A 20,848-nucleotide genomic window follows, 5' to 3' on the forward strand; every position below is an offset into this window, starting at 1 on the left:
CAAAATGAAAGAATTTTATTAATAAGGTTGCCTTTCATGTTCAATTTTCCCTACATACTCAAGTAAAACAAAACGATGCCATAACAAAAACATAGTAGAACAATAATCAGGTTTTACAAATGTATTGCTCTGTCCCTTTAAGCAATTACCAATTGAAATCTATCACGATATTAGAAATATATTTGCAGTCCTGATTTTTACACAAACCTGTGCAGCATTTAAGTTGTTTAACTGAACAAGCATATTTTCTAAGAAGTAGTAAACAACGAACCTATTTATCAACACTTGTATTGTATATTGAAAATTTAAGAAGCTTTAAATAAACAAAAAATGAAGTGTGTAGCTGTAATTGACTCCTTTATTGTTCATCAATTTTATTGATTTTTTAAAATGATTTTAATGAGAAATTCAATTTTAAATAAAATACTTATGCATACTGGTATGTATTATTTGTTTATAGTTTTTATTTAAACAAAAACAATCAAAGGATGTTTTGAAACACAGATGAATAATAACACTGTTTACCATACTCAATGTGTTGTATAATTGCATATGGTTTAATAATTTTACTTCAAATCGTTGGAAAAAAACCTGTGTCAAATAGAATAACCAATTGTTCATTTACTGGCTTAATGCTATTTCAGTGGGAGACTTGCAGAGAAGAATTTCCATTGGCGAGACCTGATACCAGTCTCCAGAATTGATATCACCACTGTACGTCTTCTTCCTTATTTCTTTACGTTTTTCAATAAAATCATTTGAAGGACATTATTTGTTGCACACATCTTTTTTTCTGTTACTGTCATAAATCTTATTACATTTGTCATTACCTGACTCTTGTTATACGCCTGTCTTTGGCGAGACATATTAAAGTGGATGGATATGCATTCTGTTGGGCCGACGGGTTGGCGGGTGGCACATTTATTGTTTTACAGATTTTATCTGATCTTCACCAATTTTTCTGGCCATGCTTGTTAACATCAAATGGAAGTTTTGTGTGATAAGCAACCTATGTAAACCAGGAAATTCAGAGTTATTGCCCTTTATTTGAACAAAAAATGGCAAAATTGCAGTTTCTGCTGTCAGTCCCCTATAGCTTTGATGGCATCTTCACCAGACTTTTTTTAATGTATTTAACATAAAATGGATTGACAACTTACTAATTTGCACTACTCTCTTTAGAGTTATCGCCCTTTATATAATATAAAGCAATTATTTAATATCCACTGCACATTTTCACTTCAAATATGTTTTTCTGGTCATCATATCAGATAACTGACAGGAAATGCAAATGATTTTATCAAAACAGAATAGTCAAGCATTTTGTCTTATGACAGCTGTTATGAAAAGAAAAAAAATTCATGGACTTGAAATAGAAAGATACAATGTGTGATTTTTTTGTAGACATATATCATTTATAATTAAAGATTCAATTTAGAAACTTTTCATAGACACATGCTCAGTTATGATCAAGACTTGAAGTTTGGAAATTTTATGATCGGTTGTTAAATAACAAGTAACCTTTTTTTCAGTGCCGATTTGTGTTTGGAAACAACCTTGTTCCAAACACGTTGATAGTGCACCTGGATGATAGTGAGGTGACCTACACGACTCTGCCGCCTACAACCCCATTCGACCTGTTCATGCACGATATCAAGGTGAAATCAGACAGCCTTCGAATCATGTTTGTGCCCAGTGATAAATACACAGGGGGCGTAGTGGACGAGTAAGTGTTTAAATATAATAAGTTTAAATTTGGCATTGTATTTTTAAGTTTTATTGTAATAGGTGTTGATTCTTGAAGTTTAAGAAAATTAATTTGGTTCAGCCTATATTTTAAACAAATAGTGTATGTGATAGTTTACAACCTAAAGTCATGTAAAAAGTAAATACATTACTGAGGTACGTTACTACATCTGAGTCATGCTCTGGAAAAACAAGGCTTAAATCGTGTGTGAAAGGGAAGCTCGCGTAGGCTAATCAGTGACTATACTTTTATAGTTGTTGTTATATTGTTTGAAAGAAGTCTCTTCTTAGCAAAAAAAATCCATTTTAGGGTGAAAAGTGTTGTCACTGATTAGCTTGTGTGGACTACACAGGCTAATCTGGGACAACACTTAATGCTTATGCATCAAGCTTTTTACTCCTGTTTTCCCAAAGCATGACTTATTTGTATCTAATCATAACGGTCATGTTGTTGAAAATTTACTTTATAAATTGAAATAAGCCATGAATGTTACATGTACTAATACATGTAAGTATGTGGTATGTTATTTGCTGTATAGGCCACCACGTATGATGGGGGAGGGGTTTGTACTCATGCAGTCCACTGACGTCAAGATGCATTTCTATGCAGACCAACCAGGTACCGCAATTGTGACAATCTCAAAGCAGAATTCTGTAATAATGTGCCAAATAATGAGTCTTTGTTGAGAAAGAAATTCCCTTAAGGATCTGTATCCCCATAAAAATTTAAACAGACATATTTAAGCGTTTGAAATACTTTTATTGTCAGGGTTGGCATATTGACCGGCCAATTGAGTATTGACCGGGCCGGCAGTCAATACCCGGTTGAAACCAGTCAATACTGGTCAATACTGCTCGATTGAAAATTGTAGAATTTAAACATCACAAAGGAAGACTTAAAGCTATTCTATATTAAATCAATCATTATTCTTTAATTGATAAACTTTTTTTTAGTTTTTTATTGTAAAAAAAAAATCTTTAAAGCTGTAAAAAAAATACTTCTTTATCATTTATGGAAACGGCTTAGAATACATATGGACTAAGGCAATATCTTTATCTCAGTGTATCACATCTTTTACTAAAGTATTATTACTATTGTAGTAACCATAGTATTTCACTGATCTATTGATAGATCTATTTGATAAGCAGATGGACATACAGAACTGTTGTGTTTTCTAGGGTCATAAATCTGGACCATAAGCCTTAATTGGTAATAAAATGCATGCAGTGTTATGTCTCTGATATTGACAATGAAGCAAATCTGCCCTTAGGCTATTTCATTTCACTCACACAAAAGGAGATAACTTGCAATAATTTAATAGTTACTTCTAACTTGTCTCCTTTCTGTATTAAGAGGGTTTTTTTCCTTCCATATTTAAAAGTTCAATTGGTCTTCAAATGAATAAGCAATCAAAGTTCTTGATTTTGCCAACAAATAATGTTTTCCAATTGTGGGTCTACTCTAGACTCTTCTTTTCAATTATTTTTTTCTTTTAATAATTATTTCTTATGTTTTTTATTTTTATATCAATTGAAAATAAAATATTGTTTCACTATTTTGTTTAAAATGTACTTAAAGAAATCTGAGTAAGAATACATGACAGGTAAGGTTCGTGCCAAAAAGGTGCCATTTAAGGCCCTATTATCAGTTTTGGGTGCCCCAACCTGTATAGGTGAGAAGACTGGGGGACTGTGAGGAACAACTAATACATAGTAATTGACAGGTTCTTGTTGAATCAAGCACAGAATTATGGGAACATTCATAAGTCATTAGACTTGAAAAAAAGTTCAATCAACTAGAAAAATCCAATTGACCGACTTAGACTAATCTGCTAAATTTTGAGAGATTGGCCTACAAATTGCATGAACAGGTATAAACTAGTGGGTATTAATAGCTTAAGACATTATTAACAACATGTCTGTTAAATTTATATTATCAATATTGTTTAATTAAGCATGGAATATTCATCAAAATTGGGGGTAATCACCAGTATTGACCAGAAATGACCACTTCGGGAGTATTGACCGGGGCGGTTTTAACTGATAATAACCGCCAGTTAAAACCGGGTGCGGTCGATTGGTGCCAACCCTGTTATTGTAGTATTTAAGTATTTCATTATATAGTTCGTGAATAGAATGGGGAGTAAGACCTCTGAAGTCAGTTAGCCTGTACATCTAAATAGGTACTAAATACATTTATATTTTTATTTCGTACAAAACGAAAATTTACGTTTATATAAATTCAATGTTTCTACTGCATAGAGGGTTTTGGAAAGACACTTAAAGCATATGTGTAAAATACGGTTGTCACAGGTCATGTAAGATGTTAGCCGCGTTATAAGAAAACGGGTCTTATTCCGTATGCGGTCAGTGTACCTCCCTCAAGACCAGCCTATGCAATGGCTAAGTCTTGTCAGGAGCTACACTTGCTGCTATAAAATCACACAAGGCTTCTTGGTCTCATTAGCTAGCAGGGTAGCTTCTGTGCAGGCTGGTCTGAAGCTATGCTGGCTGATTATGGCTTTAGACCCATTTTTGCATGACACAACTCTTACGTTTTATAAAAGTTGAAATCTCCTCCTATATTCTTTATTCCCTTAAGGATCTGTATCCCCATAAAAATTTAAACAGACATATTTAAGCGTTTGAAATACTTTTATTGTCAGGGTTGGCATATTGACCGGCCAATTGAGTATTGACCGGGCCGGCAGTCAATACCCGGTTAAAACCAGTCAATACTGGTCAATACTGCTCGATTGAAAATTGTAGAATTTAAACATCACAAAGGAAGACTTAAAGCTATTCTATATTAAATCAATCATTATTCTTTAATTGATAAACTTTTTTTTAGTTTTTTATTGTAAAAAAAAAATCTTTAAAGCTGTAAAAAAAATACTTCTTTATCATTTATGGAAACGGCTTAGAATACATATGGACTAAGGCAATATCTTTATCTCAGTGTATCACATCTTTTACTAAAGTATTATTACTATTGTAGTAACCATAGTATTTCACTGATCTATTGATAGATCTATTTGATAAGCAGATGGACATACAGAACTGTTGTGTTTTCTAGGGTCATAAATCTGGACCATAAGCCTTAATTGGTAATAAAATGCATGCAGTGTTATGTCTCTGATATTGACAATGAAGCAAATCTGCCCTTAGGCTATTTCATTTCACTCACACAAAAGGAGATAACTTGCAATAATTTAATAGTTACTTCTAACTTGTCTCCTTTCTGTATTAAGAGGGTTTTTTTCCTTCCATATTTAAAAGTTCAATTGGTCTTCAAATGAATAAGCAATCAAAGTTCTTGATTTTGCCAACAAATAATGTTTTCCAATTGTGGGTCTACTCTAGACTCTTCTTTTCAATTATTTTTTTCTTTTAATAATTATTTCTTATGTTTTTTATTTTTATATCAATTGAAAATAAAATATTGTTTCACTATTTTGTTTAAAATGTACTTAAAGAAATCTGAGTAAGAATACATGACAGGTAAGGTTCGTGCCAAAAAGGTGCCATTTAAGGCCCTATTATCAGTTTTGGGTGCCCCAACCTGTATAGGTGAGAAGACTGGGGGACTGTGAGGAACAACTAATACATAGTAATTGACAGGTTCTTGTTGAATCAAGCACAGAATTATGGGAACATTCATAAGTCATTAGACTTGAAAAAAAGTTCAATCAACTAGAAAAATCCAATTGACCGACTTAGACTAATCTGCTAAATTTTGAGAGATTGGCCTACAAATTGCATGAACAGGTATAAACTAGTGGGTATTAATAGCTTAAGACATTATTAACAACATGTCTGTTAAATTTATATTATCAATATTGTTTAATTAAGCATGGAATATTCATCAAAATTGGGGGTAATCACCAGTATTGACCAGAAATGACCACTTCGGGAGTATTGACCGGGGCGGTTTTAACTGATAATAACCGCCAGTTAAAACCGGGTGCGGTCGATTGGTGCCAACCCTGTTATTGTAGTATTTAAGTATTTCATTATATAGTTTGTGAATAGAATGGGGAGTAAGACCTCTGAAGTCAGTTAGCCTGTACATCTGAATAGGTACTAAATACATTTATATTTTTATTTCGTACAAAACGAAAATTTACGTTTATATAAATTCAATGTTTCTACTGCATAGAGGGTTTTGGAAAGACACTTAAAGCATATGTGTAAAATACGGTTGTCACAGGTCATGTAAGATGTTAGCCGCGTTATGAGAAAACGGGTCTTATTCCGTATGCGGTCAGTGTACCTCCCTCAAGACCAGCCTATGCAATGGCTAAGTCTTGTCAGGAGCTACACTTGCTGCTATAAAATCACACAAGGCTTCTTGGTCTCATTAGCTAGCAGGGTAGCTTCTGTGCAGGCTGGTCTGAAGCTATGCTGGCTGATTATGGCTTTAGACCCATTTTTGCATGACACAACTCTTACGTTTTATAAAAGTTGAAATCTCCTCCTATATTCTTTACAGGTGTTGTACCGTTTGAACCAGAGCGTGTAGAACTTACTGATGGAGAAACATCCATGACCCGCACTTACCCGACTATAGCGATGCACATAGAGTGTGGTAAAAACACAGACTTCAACTATGGACCATGGGCTGACAGACAGAGGTCAGGCCTGTGTATACAAAACTTAGTAATACAAATCATAGGACATTTATTCAATTAAAAAAATCCTGATATTGTTTCAATACAAAGGTTATTTTACAAAACAAATGGCCCAATATACAACTATTGCTTAGATGTCGGTTGTTTTACCTTTATGACAACATACAATAAATAATTTTAAATTAAATGTCAGTTTTATGGTCTAATATTGACATACACGTGCATCTCTCAGGTATCAATTAATACACCTGTATTTAGAGGAGCAAATATGGGATTAATGTCTGTATCAAGAAAATCAGTTGTCAGGGTGGGTTTGAGCAGGGAACCCCACAACCCTCATGCCCATGTTCTCCCACTGTTCTCCCATGTTCTCTGTTGGTCAACACTGTGTCCACTTAAACACATATTCCAACTTGACCACTGCACCCTCAATAGATTATAAATTGAAATTTCTAGATAAAATGTTAATATAAGTTAAACCTTATCTACAAATAATGTTCTTTTGTTTTTTCTTCTTTTGTCACCATTATTGCTTATCATGTTCATTAAAATGTTTAAACACATTTTTTAATCAGTTCACTTCACATACAAAGCTTTTTTCTTTTAGGGAGTATTTATGGAAGTTCTTCTACCCGTCTGACTACCAGCCGATGGTGCCCACCAATATACCTGTGCCTGGGGAAACCAGGATATTCAAGACGTTCGAGTTCCGATTGAACATTGTAGCCAAGGCAACCTTTGATGTGTTGTTTACTAAGAATTCGGTATGCGTTGTGCAATCCATTGCAGGATTATTGAATATTATTATGCTTTTTTTCATATTTAGAAATAATTATCTCTTTTGTGCAGGAAAGCATAAGGCATCACACTTATCTTATATTGGTATTGATATCAAATTTTGCTTAACAACCTTTGAGTGTAGGAGATTGTTAAGAAGAAATTTTAACTTCAAACAATTTGGTATAATTATTGCCTCCGTTTTTTTACACTATACCTTCTTAGAGAAAGTATTGTTGAATAGACTGCTGTTTCACGGCTCGGTCAATTTCTCAACTGAACAAGTTGGGTGTGTAAGTGTTCAAAAATGAAGGAATGTTGGCTATGACTAATATTGGCGAATTGTGGAAGAAATGCATTGTCTTTGTGACTCATCTAGATTAACGAATGATAAATACAGCTAAAGGCATGACGTGAAACATTAAAAATTTACATTTTTTGAAAAAAAAAATGCAAGCTTTGATCACTTGGAAACAACTATATCTTGTTTGATTCAAAGGAACAAACAGTTACAGATTTTTCGTTTTTTAACTAAATAAAGAACACTGCTTTGATTTATTACCAAGGAAACACAGGCAATCCACATGAACATGGGTCAAGGGTCCTACGTGGAAGCTTCCATTCCTTGGATCACAGGAGAGACAGGTTACACATCAGTAATTCAGGGGCAGCTACTCTTACTGGAAGCCACTACCAGCATGAAATTTAGAACACTGCTACACTGTGAGACACTGGATGTAAGCATTCGTTTCATAATGAGAACTTTTTGCCACTTTGTAAAAGTAAAATTATAGTATGTTAAACATGCATGTTATCACCCATTTTTTCTTAGGATCTATTAATATATTTTATTAATTATATATATTGTTTCAATGAATGGATAGCACATTAATTATTTTGTTAAAATAATTCACCTGCCAATTTTTTGCTTATCTGAGCTGGTAAGCTTTTGTGATCTCCATTTTTCTTTCATGCATTATGCTTTGTGCATCTTGCATTGTCAACTTTTGTTGTGTGAACACTCTACAGGCAGTATTTATTTCCCAATTTTCATGAAACTCGGATAAATAATTTGCTCCAATAATACATGGATCTTGGCCAAGTTTTGAAACTGAGTCATGTTGGATAAAAAATTAGGACTAAGGTCACTAGGCAAAATTAAAGAAATGTATGAACACTCTGGAGGCCACATTTATTGCCCAATCTTTATGAAAGACTTGGTCAGAAAATTTGCCCTATGATATCTCAGCAGCTTCCCAAACTGGCTAATGTTGTGTCAAAATCTAGGTCACTAGTTCATATACAAAAAAAAGTTTACTACTATAGAGGCTGCATCTATTTGGTCAATATTAATTAAACATTTACACAACATTAGTCCCAATGATATCTTAGCCAAGTTAAAAACAAGGTGAGACGGTCTTGAAAACTAAGCAACTAAGTCAATATAAATAAAAAGCTTGTGAACACTCTGAAGGCAACATTTATTGCCCTTTTACCATGAAACATCTTGAGAATAATTATCCAAATGGTGTGTCAGATGAGTCAAAAACTGGGTAACTGGGGTGACCAAAAAGGTCAATAGGTCAGAATCAAGAAAAAAACATAACAACACTCTAGAAGTCTCATTTGGTAACACAATCTTCATGACACCTGCTCTAAAAGTTTTCTTTAATGACTTCCCCATGAATAAGATATTGTTCCTGTCCATCGAAAAGCATGGCCTCCATGAGGATGTTCTTTTTTTGCAGCAGCAAAAACATTCAAACTCTCCAAGAAGTCACTTTTTTTTACCCAATCACAGTGAAACTTGCTTGCATATAAACAAATTATATGAAGTAGGACTGAGTTCGAAAATGATTTTGGAAAAAAAAGCTGCTAGGTGTTGGGGCATTTTTCATTGTTAGTTGTTTGGGAAACGTTGTGAACACTACCTGCTTACAACAGTTAAGTTGGGTGGGGTCACAGGCAATAGTCTAGGGCCTTTGCTAGTTTGAGTAATTCCTTTATAATTAACTGGTACTGTAGTGAGAAATTATGAGAAATCAGTAAATATTCTAGTCCAACCTGTGTAATTATTAGATAGTTATGTAACAGAAGCACAAAAAGGGTAATAATCCACTGAATAAAAGATATTGTATAACCAGTGTTAACTGGGAACTGGTCAAAGCGGCCGCTCAAGGCACACGACCACTTTTAAGATGGTTGGTAAGCTAAAAGTATCATCCTCATTAAAAAAACCATCATCAAATGTCAAAATATTGATAATCCTTTAATGTCTACAGATACTGTATCCTGTGTCCTATTTCAGACGCTTCAAACTCACATTTCCATTAGTTTTGTAGCTCGCATGTAATCACAGGAACTATTTCCAGACTTATTTACACATTCTACCATGATGTTTTTGAGTACCAATAAGGGATCTCTTTATTAGTGATAATTAGTTAAAACGTGTAACATACTCTGAAGTATTTTACATGGAAGATTTACCTTTATCTATCACATATAAAACCAAATCTTTTCAAGACCCTGGTATTTATTTTCTCACATTGGGCCTTTATATATGAGTCGTGTTCTGAGAAAACTGGGCATAATGCATGTGTTTTCTCAGAACACGACTCATATATATAAGGCAGTTTCTGCTATAAGAATTTTTACCTGCCCAATAGAGACACAATAGTTGCTATGCTTTTAGACGTGCATGACAAACAATGCAGATCAAATTGAATGTTAACTTTTTGCATCTAAGAATGACAGTCTGGTTTTAGCTTAATGCAAGTGAAAAATGGTGTCATGAAATATACTGGCTGCTGACAGACAGCATACTTAACCCTTTCAGTGCGGGAATCGAATTTTGAAGGCCTTTGCAAACAGTTTGGATCCAGATGAGACGCCACAGAACGTGGTGTCTCATCAGGATCCAAACTGTTTGCTATTCTGATAGTATTCTTTGAAAAAAATGGAAGAAAATGCTAATTTTAGAAATTCAGCAGAAGACATTTTAGCAGAAGACAAATTTCCGAGCATTCAAAGGGTTAAGGTTACAGTTAAAACCCAGGTGTAATAATGTCTGGGGTAATCCAGACTGACTGCTTAGTTTGGGTGATCATTTCATCAAGATGAGGCTAGGTCAGCTAAGACTGTATATGGTTTTCTAACTTCTGATATCAAGGCTTGGAAAAACAGGAAGCTTCACTCAAACACCTAAATCACTTACTTGTAGAATCACTGTATTTTGAACTTCTGCCTCGTTTTCAGTTCAATGTGGCTGCAGTCTACCCCCTACAGTGGAACAATCATCAAGATTGGAAGTGCTCGTTTACGGCCACCAAGGCTACACTCTACCTGATATTTGCGCACATGCAATTCTTCAGTGGTAGGTATTCTTAAGAGAATAGTAGTTTTGTTTCATTTTGATATTTGATTACTGTAAACTATATATTTATAATCGTTCTTATGTTTTTGGCTTTATTACATTAACTTGATTTAAAACGGCTCAGAACTGGGGTATGATAAAAATCCTGCTGTTTTTAAGCTGTTTTATGCCATTTTTATTATAAAAATAACTGATCAAAGATTTAAACATTGTGTTTGATATAGAAAATCTGGTACCCAATACAAAGTAAAACACTTTGTGTTTGCTTGAATTCAGATCTGATAGATGATTGGTCTAAAAAGAGCGTACCAGATGTGTTCCACTTTGCCCCATACACGTATGGTATCAACATCCTGATCAACCAGTTTGAGCTGGTGACGCTTTGTAACGAATACAACTGGATAGACACGTCCTCTCACAACCCAGAGAATGGTGGGTAGAATGACTCATTTAGCTGTGTTCTGGTGAAAAACTGGGCTGAATGCATGTGAGTGAAGTGTCTTCCCTGATTAGCCTGTGCAGTCTGCACAGGCTAATCAGGGAAGACACTTTCAGCTTTTATGGTATTTTTTATTTCAAGCAAGTGTCTTCTTAGAGAAAATCCAGTGTACTTGGAAAAAAATTGTCCTGTATTAGCCAGTGCGAACTGCACTGGCTAATCTGGGACGAAACTTTATGCACATGCATCAAGCCCAGTTTTCCCATAGCGTGCCTCATTTTATTCCCGCATCACGCCTACATGGACAAAATAATACCCAATGGTGTAAAATATGTTTACACGCCAAGGCTTGTGGTTTTCTTAGCGTTTTCTTAGGTGCCCTAAATAAACATATCATTATGCAATACTAACCTAGTATAATCCCGCATATGTTAACACACCAAGGCTTGGGGTTTTCTAAGCGTTTTATAAGCCACCATAAATAAACATTATCCTTATGCAATTATGACCATGTATTCTCTTTATATGACATGCCTTGTTTTTAACGTGAGACTGCCATCACAAATATTTTCTTCTTAAAGTTGTGTACAAACTCATTTTTAGCTCATCTATTTTTTTTTTTTTGTTAATTATGAGCTATTGTCATCACCTTGGCGTCAGCGTCGGCGTCCGGTTAAGTTTTGCGTTTAGGTACACTTTTCTCATAAAGTATCAATGCTATTGCATTCAAACTTGGTACACTTACTTACTATCATGAGGGGACTGGGCAGGCAAAGTAAGATTACTCTGGCTTGCATTTTGACAGAATTATGTGCCCTTTTTATACTTTAAATTTTGGTTAAGTTTTGTGTTTAGGTCCATTTTATTCCTTAAGTATCAAAGCTATTGCTTTCATACTTGCAAAACTTACTAACTATCATAAGGGGACTGTGCAGGCAAAGTTATGTAACTCTGATTGGCATTTTGACAGAATTATGTGCCCTTTTTATACTTAGAAAATTGAAAATTTGGTTAAGTTTTGTGTTAAGGTCCACTTTTTTCCTAAAGTATCAAAGCCATTGCTTTCATACTTGCAACACTTACTAACTATTGTAAGGGGACTGTGCAGGCAAAGTTATGTAACTCTGACTGGCATTTTGACGGAATAATGGGCCCTTTATACTTGAAAATTTGGTTAAGTTTTGTGTTTTGGTCCACTTTACCCCTAAAGTATCATAGATATTGCTTTCATACTTGGAACACTCGCAAACTATCATAAGGGGACAGTAAAGGACAAGTTGCATAACTCTGGTTGTCATTTTTACCGAATTATGGCCCTTTTTTGACTTAGTAACTTCGAATATATGATTACATTTTGTGTTTAGGCCTAAATTAAAATTGAGTTTGTTTGCCCTTTACCGACCGACCCACTTTTTACCCCCCGACCCAAAATTTTTTATTGCGATTTCTGAAAACGTATTTTTTTTATTTTCGTTTTTTTTTTACGATCATAAAAGAGCTGACTGCAATATTTATTCGTGAGCGTATTTATATCGCTGTCTATTATTAACGCCCCTGACAGATCTAGGTTGCTCCAATGGTTGGAATTTCATACGCCCCAGAATAGACAGTAATGCAAGCGTCTATAACCAGCATCGCGATAGGCGGTGTTCAATCTGAACGCATCGGACAGTGGGCTACACCACGATCGCCGTTATGGCGGAATTGTCCGAGGAGTCCCGATTGAGGCGGTGTTCCGTGAAAATGGCCGAACGACATCATACTTAACTATTGGTTCGCGAAAGTAGTCGGACATATACGAGTTTACGTTTGTTGTACACATGTTGTTAACGTGATCCAAGATGGCGGACAATTAAAAGAAATAACGATGTTCAGTGAGGACAAATGACTATAAAATTTACGACGGACATCATATAATTAGTATGGATTAATGAAAAGAGCATGTCATTCTCTGATGGAGCATACGTTTTAGATACAAATAAAACTCTTTTTTTTTTGGAAATGTATGAACTGAATGTCACAGAACAAGTGTTTGAAAATTGGAATGCAGTCTACTCGCAAAGAAAAATACATCTAACAGTTACAGGATTATCGTTCGAAAATGCAAATTAAAAGACAAACATGATTTGATTTATATGCAAGTGGATCTGTGTTTAATCAGATTCATGTGCATATTCTGCTTTATTATGTTTGCCACACTAAACAGTTTACTGTAATGGCATGTTAGTGAAATGGATATGTAAAGGTAAACTTATTTAATATATTAATGTCTCTTAGCTAAATACATCGACAACACTCAAGTATATATGTTGAAAGCGTTAATATATCCACAAACTGAAACTAACACCCTTAATTTATTTCCCCAAATCAAGTTTTCATGCTTATGTTAGTTGCAATAATACAACTCCCAGCTATTGACCCTCTGAGCAGTACGTATGTACTCATAAAAGCTCAGAGCATTCAAGAAGAAATAATGCTTTATAATAATGTTCAGTTTGCCCTTTTATGAATTTACTTTGCCATGCCGAGACTATGCACTAACCGGTCAAACACTTAAAATTGAGGCATGTTCAAATTTCAACTGGCCTGTAAATTGTTTCTCCTGGTTGGCAAGTCTGGCCTGCAAAATGTGACGGTCTTTCGCCATGTCTGAATTTTTCCATATAAGGCTTTGGGCTGTCTTTCTACAATCCTTCAATGCTTGTTGCATGCTAATTAAGCCAAATTTAAGGGAAAGGTTTAAGTTAAAAATAAAAAATGTCTGGATGTTAAATAATTGCAAATGCATTTGAGCAATTAACATATTATAATGAACAAATATTTGATGTAATAACACACAAGCATGCATTTGATATTAATATATTAAGCTTCATAGGGCTTCGTACACTGCAACAGTGCTTTAATAACAGTGTTTTAAATATTCATAGACTATAAGTGTATTAAAAATATAATTTCTCAAATAAAATAAAATAATTTTCCTACCTACCTCCCCACCTGTAAAATTTAGGGTCGGTAAAGGGCAAACCAACAATATTTTAATTGTGGCCTTAGATTCACTTAACTTCTAAAGTATCAAGGCTATTGCTTTTAAACTTAAAATACTTTCATGCTATCATGAGGGTACTGTACCTGGCAAGTTAAATTTTACCTTGACCTTTGAATGACCTTGACTCTCAAGGTCAAATTATTAAATTTTGCTAAAATTGCCATAACTTCTTTATTTATGATTAGATTTCATTGATACTTTGACAAAACAACTCTTACCTGACATACCACAATTGACTCCGTCCAAACCATCCCCCAAGCCTCCCCCCCCCATCCCCCCCTCAATCCCCCCATTATTTTTTTTAAATTAAAGATCATCTAATAAATGACCACCACACCCTCACACTATACCCCCTCCCCCAACCACACCCCAAAAAAATAATTTTTATGCCCCAGGTAGGATGGGTGGCATATAGCAGTTTAACTGTCCGTCAGTATGTCAGTTCGTCCGTCTGTCAGTCCGAAAAAAACTTTAACCTTGGCCATGACTTTTTCACTTTTTAAGATAGCAACTTGATATTTGGCATGCATGTGTATCTCATGGAGCTGCACATTTTGAGTGGTGAAAGGTCAAGGTCAAGGTCATCCTTCAAGGTCAAATGTATAATTTGTGGTGTCTGTCCGTCCGAAAACTTTAACATTGGCCATAACTTTCTCAATATTGAAGATAGCAACTTGATATTTGGCATGCATGTGCATCTCATGGAGCTGAACATTTTTAGTGGTAAAGGTGATGGTCATCCTTCAAGGTCAAATGTCAAATATATGGCGTCTGTCCGTCCGAAAACTTTAACATAGGCCATAATTTTTTTAATATTGAAGATAGCAAATTGATATTTGGCATGCATGTGTATCTCATGAAGCTGCACATTTTGAGTGGTGGAAGTTAAAGGTTAAGGTCATCCTTCAAGGTCATCCTTCAAGGTCAAAAAATAAATAATTTCAAAGCGGCATAATCATGAAGCTGCACATTTTGAGTGGTGGAAGTTCAAGGTCATCCTTCAAGGTTAAGGTCATCCTTCAAGGTCAAAGGTAAAAAAACAAATAAAATATTTAAAAGCGGCATAATCATGAAGCTGCACATTTTGAGTGGAGGAAGTTCAAGGTCATTCTTCAAGGTCAAGGTCATCCTTCAAGGTCAACGGTAAAAAAAAATCAAAGCGGCGTTATCATGAAGCTGCACATTTTTAGTGGTGTAGGCTCAAGGTCAAGGTCATCCTTCAAGGTCAAGGTCATCCTTCAAGGTCAAAGGTCAAACAAAATATAAAAAATCAAAGCGGCGTTATCATGAAGCTGCACATTTTGAGTGGTGGAAGTTCAAGGTCAAGGTCATCCTTCAAGTTAAAAAAAATATTAAAAATTGAAAGCGGCGTTCTCATGTAGCTGCACATTTTGAGTGGTGGAAGGTCAAGGTCATCCTTCAAGGTCAAGGTCATCCCTTAATGTCAAAGGTAAAAAAAATTCAAAGCAGCGTTCTCATGAAACTGCACATTTTGAGTGGTGGAAGTTCAAGGTCAATGTCATTCTTCAAGGTCAAGGTAATGCTTTAAGGTCAAAGGTCAAAAAAATAATAATTTCAAAGCAGCGTTATTTTGAAGCTGCACATTTTGAGTGGTGGAAATTCAAGGTCATCCTTCAAGGTCAAGGTCATCCTTCAAGTTCAAAGGTCAAAAAAATATTATTTCAAAGCGGCCTTCTCATAAAGCTGCACATTTTGAGTGGTGGAAGGTCAAGGTCATCCTTCAAGGTCAAAGTTAAAAAAATATAAAATAATAATTTCAAAGCGGCGCAATAGGGGGCATTGTGTTTCTGACAAACACATCTCTTGTTTTTTTCAAACATGGTTAAAAAAAATAGAAATATTTTTTATTTTTTTTTATTTTTGAAATACCGTCCAACCATCCCACCCAAGAATCCCCCCCCCCCCCCCCCCCCCCCCCCCCCCCCCCCCCCCCCGAAAAAACAACAAATAACATTTCATTTTTTTTTTTTCATTTTTGGAAGATAATGTAATAAATGACCACACCCCCACACTATACACCCCTCTCCACTCCACCCCTCCATCCTTTGTGATTGAAATTGAGATAGGTCCCTACACCTTTAAAAAGAAAAATAGATGAGCGGTCTGCACCCGCAAGGCAGTGCTCTTGTTTAGTGTTTGCATTCAGTGGATTAGTCAGTTATAGGTCTATTGAATGACATAATTTTGGTTAAGTGCCATTTGTCAAGATTTCTGTTCATGACAAATCCTTTTAGTTGTGTGGTTCAGTCAGAGAGGTTTTTTTAAGCAATTGATTAAAATGATCAGATGGTTATTAAAATGTGCCAAATTACATTCATTTATTCAGAAAATTTGTTAGAATTCTTGACAAAAGCTTGTTTGCTAACAAAGAATCTTAATAGTAACAAAATAATTATGAAATGGCAACTGCTTAGATCCTATTTATAGTATTTTGGTATAAAAAGTCCTTCCTTTTTTTGCAATGACCAAACCCAATAGTATTTATTGACTTTGTCAACAACTTGATATTTTACAGATGTATTTTGCCTAGGAAGATTATAATTTTTTAATAAGCACCTTAAGTTATATTTTGAAAAGTATTAAAGGGCTCTATTTTCTAGTCACACAGTTTAAATGTGGTGTATGCCTCAATGACTTTCAATAACATGCATGGGAATAGAAATCTGTTTAATGGTATCAATATGTTAACTTAATAACATGTACATGAATACAAATGAAAATAAGAAATAATCCAGGAAATAAGGTCTTAATGCATGTTAGTTAAGTTAGTGTTGTCCCAGCTTAGCCTGTGCATCCCGCACAGTCTTATCAGGCACAAGGCTTTTTGCTTTTATGGTATTTTTGGTTTAAAAGAAGTTGCTCTTTAATGAAAAATCCAGTTTAGGCCGAATGTGTCATCCGTTTTATAGCATGTGAAGACTGCACAGGCTTTTCTGGGACGACACTTTAAGAACATGAATTAACCCTTACAATGCGGGAACCAAATTTTTAAGGCCTTTGCAAACAGTTTGGATCCAGATGAGACGCCACAAAACGTGGCGTCTCATCAGGATCCAAACTGTTTGCTATTCTGATAGTATTCTTTGAAAAAATTCGAAGAAAATGCGAATTTTATAAATTCAGCAGACGACATTTTAGCAGACGACAAATTTCCCAGCATGCAAAGGGTTTGTTTTTTCAGAGCATACCTTGAATAAGTTGAATACTATGACACTCACTATGTGCTACTTTTCCTTTCAGCACACATAGCCTTCTGTGGAGAACTGTTTGACCTGTCTATACAGTTGCCCTATACAGACTACCTGCCGGTCAAGAATGCCATCAGCCTCATATTCAAGGTAGCCTGGTCATTGCTGTGACCTAATAATGAAATACTTGAGCCATTACCTGGGATAACAGGGCTTAATGCATGTACGTAAATTGTTGTCCAAGATTAGCCCGCGCAGTCCACACAGGATTAACAGGGACAACACTTTATGCTTAAACTGGATTTTTGTTTAGAAGGGACTTATTCCATTTTTGTCCCAAATTATGATCAAATCTGGGACACCACTTTACCCACATGCACAAAGTTTGATATGCCAGACCAAGGCTCGATTACAGACCTCTTCATTGAAGTTGATAATACGGAGATTATAATGTTTGTGTCCTCTGGCCTGAGACACAAAATCATGGAAACTTTACATTCCATTTTTTCAGTTTTTTTTCATTCTATTAAATTCTGAAATATAACTATAATGTATCTTAACATATTTTCCTTTGAGTTTTTACAGTTTCAATTTACATGACTTTACATTCCCAATTGCGGTCACAATCTTCAAACATTTGGCCAAATCATTATGAATATCATTAAGTTCTATTTTAGAGTAAGTGAAAAACATTCAGTTGATATGTAACAAGCATTCTGGTTGGTTAATAATTTAAGTTGGAGAACCTCCATTGTCCTGGGGTCAGAACTGTAATTACAATATGAGTCTCATTCTGGGACAACGGGGTTTAATAAATGTGAGAATTTTATTTGTCACAGATTAGCCTGTGCATTCTGAACAGGCTTATCAAGAACAACACTGACTGATTATATGGTATTTTTTGTTAAAAGGAAGTCTCTCGTTAGCAAAATTCTAGTGAAGGTGGAAAGTGTTGTACCCAATGAGCCTGTGTGGACTGCGCAGGCTTATCAGGGACAACACTTTCTGCACATGCATTAAACCCTATTTTCCCAAAGCACGGCTCATATCATAAATGCTTGGGTTGTTTTAGCCTTTTTCAAAACGAATTTATATTTCAGGTGGAGATGGTGTTCTGTCGGTTGTACCTGCCAGAGAACAACACGAGTCGTCATGTCGTGATAGCTCTGGCTGAGAACATAAAGATTGTGGACCGTGATGGAAACTTACTGGAAAAACCATTCTGCCATGACATAGAGAAACAGTGGAGGAGACTTACTGAAAGAAGGTTGTGTTATTGTCAAATTGTATACCTTACCTCATTGTGCTTCATCGTTGCAGAGATTTTCGGCTGGGGTCTGTTTTGCAGGTTAATTTACCAGAGGTATTTTAGCAAGCTGATTTAATAGTATAGTGCCTGCTCAGCTCTAGTGGCTTGTAACCTTTGAAGCAAATTACACATTTCTAATATTTTTCAAATTTTCACAATGTCGTCTGGTTGATTTGCTAGTCTGTAGGATGAATTATATTTCTTATACAAAACAAGCTTAATGTTTGCTGATGTTATCATTTTATTAATCAATCCACTTGCTTAGATGTTTGGTATAAGCCAATAAATAGTACAGAGCAATATTGGCCTAAATGTCAGCTTGTAAATGTTAAAGGACAATAGCTTCTGTCCGATCAAAGTTTGTGGGCTTACTGGTCGGTTAATATGATGCAAATATAGTAGTTTCTACTAAAACAAATATTTAAGTCTGATATCAAGGGATATCAATAACAAATTGACAAAAATAGATCACTGCACCTCTCATTTTCTCCGAGACTTTGCCTGTGCAGTCCACACAGGCTTATCAGGCACAATACTTTCCACCTTTACTGGATTTATACGAAGAAAGGCTACTTTTAAATGAAAAATAAAACAAACGCGGAATTGTTATCCCTGATTAGCGTGTGCAGACTGCACAGGCTAATCTGGGACAATGCTTAACTCACATGCAGTAATCCCCATGGTTCCAACATGAGGTTACTTTTTAAAAAAATCTTTGTCTTTTATGATTTTTTCTTACTTTTCTCAGATCTATACACAATGATCAACTTTCCTAACTCAATTAAGTATTTGTAAAATGTTATCGTTCATATCAGGGACGACACTCTCCGCCTTAACTAGATTTTTGCTAAAAAGAGACTTCGTTCACACACAAAATCCTGGCCCTGATTAGCCTGTGCTGGCCCTGATTAGCCTGTGGGGACTTCAAAGGCATATCTGGGACAACACTTAAGGCACATGCGTTAAAACCTGTTTTCCCACAATGAGGCTATATACGTATACAATCATTTTTTGTCTATATTTTCATTTTTTCTTCTTCTCACAACATCAAATCACACTGTTTTTCTCAGGTCTATGCATATGACTAATTTTCATAACTCAATTAGCTTTTTATAGAATTCATTGGCTCTTAGCTGATTACCAATATGTAACATTATATACATGAACCTCGTGTTTCAGTGCTGGTTGGTTGGACTGTTGGATGACGACCAACGTCTCCCTCAGCATCACGTACACGTACCACCCGATGCCTGCGCTGCTCAAGCATGATACACACCACATATTCACGCCCGCTAGCGACGACTTCGCCACCATTCCAGAAGACGCTGGAGAGTTCATTCCCTTGGTTCCAATTCTGCGAGAATCCTCCACCAGCTCTTCGTTTGGAGGAGTGAAATTCGACGCGGGGGAAATGGACTCGGATTTGATCGCAGTGGAGCTAGAGGTGGCCCCTTCAGTGCTGTGTCTGTATGGATCTTTGCTGAGAAACTTTCTGCATGTAAAGGTATGTGGGGGATTTTTTTCACATGTTTGAAAACCATAGTCTTTGTGCATTTTCAACATGAAACGTTGCAGAATGTTTTTTTATGGACATCTTTCCGACCAAAATCCATACAATTTCTAGAAATATGTGAAATAATAGAGATTTTGTCATTTTAAATCATATACTTTCTGTGGACTTGATTTGCAGAGAATGCCTCTGCAGTATATTGTCATGAAATAGTTTGTATACTACGTTCTTGTCAAGTGTTCATAGTGTTTATTGTCCTCTACCGGTTTCATCGGAGGGGACTTATGGTTTTCGCTCTGTCTGTCTGTCAGTCAGTCACACTTTTCTTGATCCTGCTATGGCAACAAATAGACTAGAAATACCTCTAAAAATGGTGGTTTTCTGGATCCTGCAATAACCTTAAAAGTTCTTCATATTTTTTCATGAAACTTGAAGCATGGATAGATGGCAATATGGACATTATGCACATCATTTCATTTTGTTCCTACGTCAAAAATTCTGGTTGCTATGGCAACAAATATAAAAATAAAAAAACATAAACAATCTGACAGTGGTGGAATTTCTGACAATGGTGGAGGCGGTAGGGGACATATATTACTTGGCAATAGTCTTGTTCTATTTGCACCAAGTGCTTTCGATTATCAACACGATACATCGCTCCTAACAAAATATTTTTCAATGAGATAAACAACTTTGGCTTACATTAGAAATGATGCCCTGTAAAAAAGCAGAAGTGATGCGGATTTTGGCAAAAATTCTCTAAGAATGTATTATGATTTTTCTGTTTTTTGACAATATCTAAGATGAG

The 20,848-nt window shown here is 35.4% G+C and overlaps 1 protein-coding gene across 1 annotated transcript in view; it reads left to right on the forward strand.

Annotated features, from left to right (window-relative positions):
- LOC127879892 (transmembrane protein KIAA1109 homolog) overlaps window positions 1-20,848 on the forward strand; it is a 149,313-nt gene that overhangs the window by 10,253 nt on the left and 118,212 nt on the right. Inside the window, exons 6-16 of the mRNA XM_052426974.1 lie at window positions 645-714; window positions 1,533-1,726; window positions 2,286-2,365; window positions 6,239-6,380; window positions 6,985-7,141; window positions 7,721-7,891; window positions 10,410-10,527; window positions 10,804-10,959; window positions 17,274-17,371; window positions 18,322-18,488; window positions 19,710-20,034. Coding sequence (XP_052282934.1) covers window positions 645-714; window positions 1,533-1,726; window positions 2,286-2,365; window positions 6,239-6,380; window positions 6,985-7,141; window positions 7,721-7,891; window positions 10,410-10,527; window positions 10,804-10,959; window positions 17,274-17,371; window positions 18,322-18,488; window positions 19,710-20,034 — 1,678 coding nt within the window. The remainder of the gene's footprint in view (window positions 1-644; window positions 715-1,532; window positions 1,727-2,285; window positions 2,366-6,238; window positions 6,381-6,984; window positions 7,142-7,720; window positions 7,892-10,409; window positions 10,528-10,803; window positions 10,960-17,273; window positions 17,372-18,321; window positions 18,489-19,709; window positions 20,035-20,848) is intronic.

This window comes from Dreissena polymorpha, chromosome 4, assembly GCF_020536995.1.
Source record: "Dreissena polymorpha isolate Duluth1 chromosome 4, UMN_Dpol_1.0, whole genome shotgun sequence".
NCBI lineage: Eukaryota > Metazoa > Mollusca > Bivalvia > Myida > Dreissenidae > Dreissena > Dreissena polymorpha.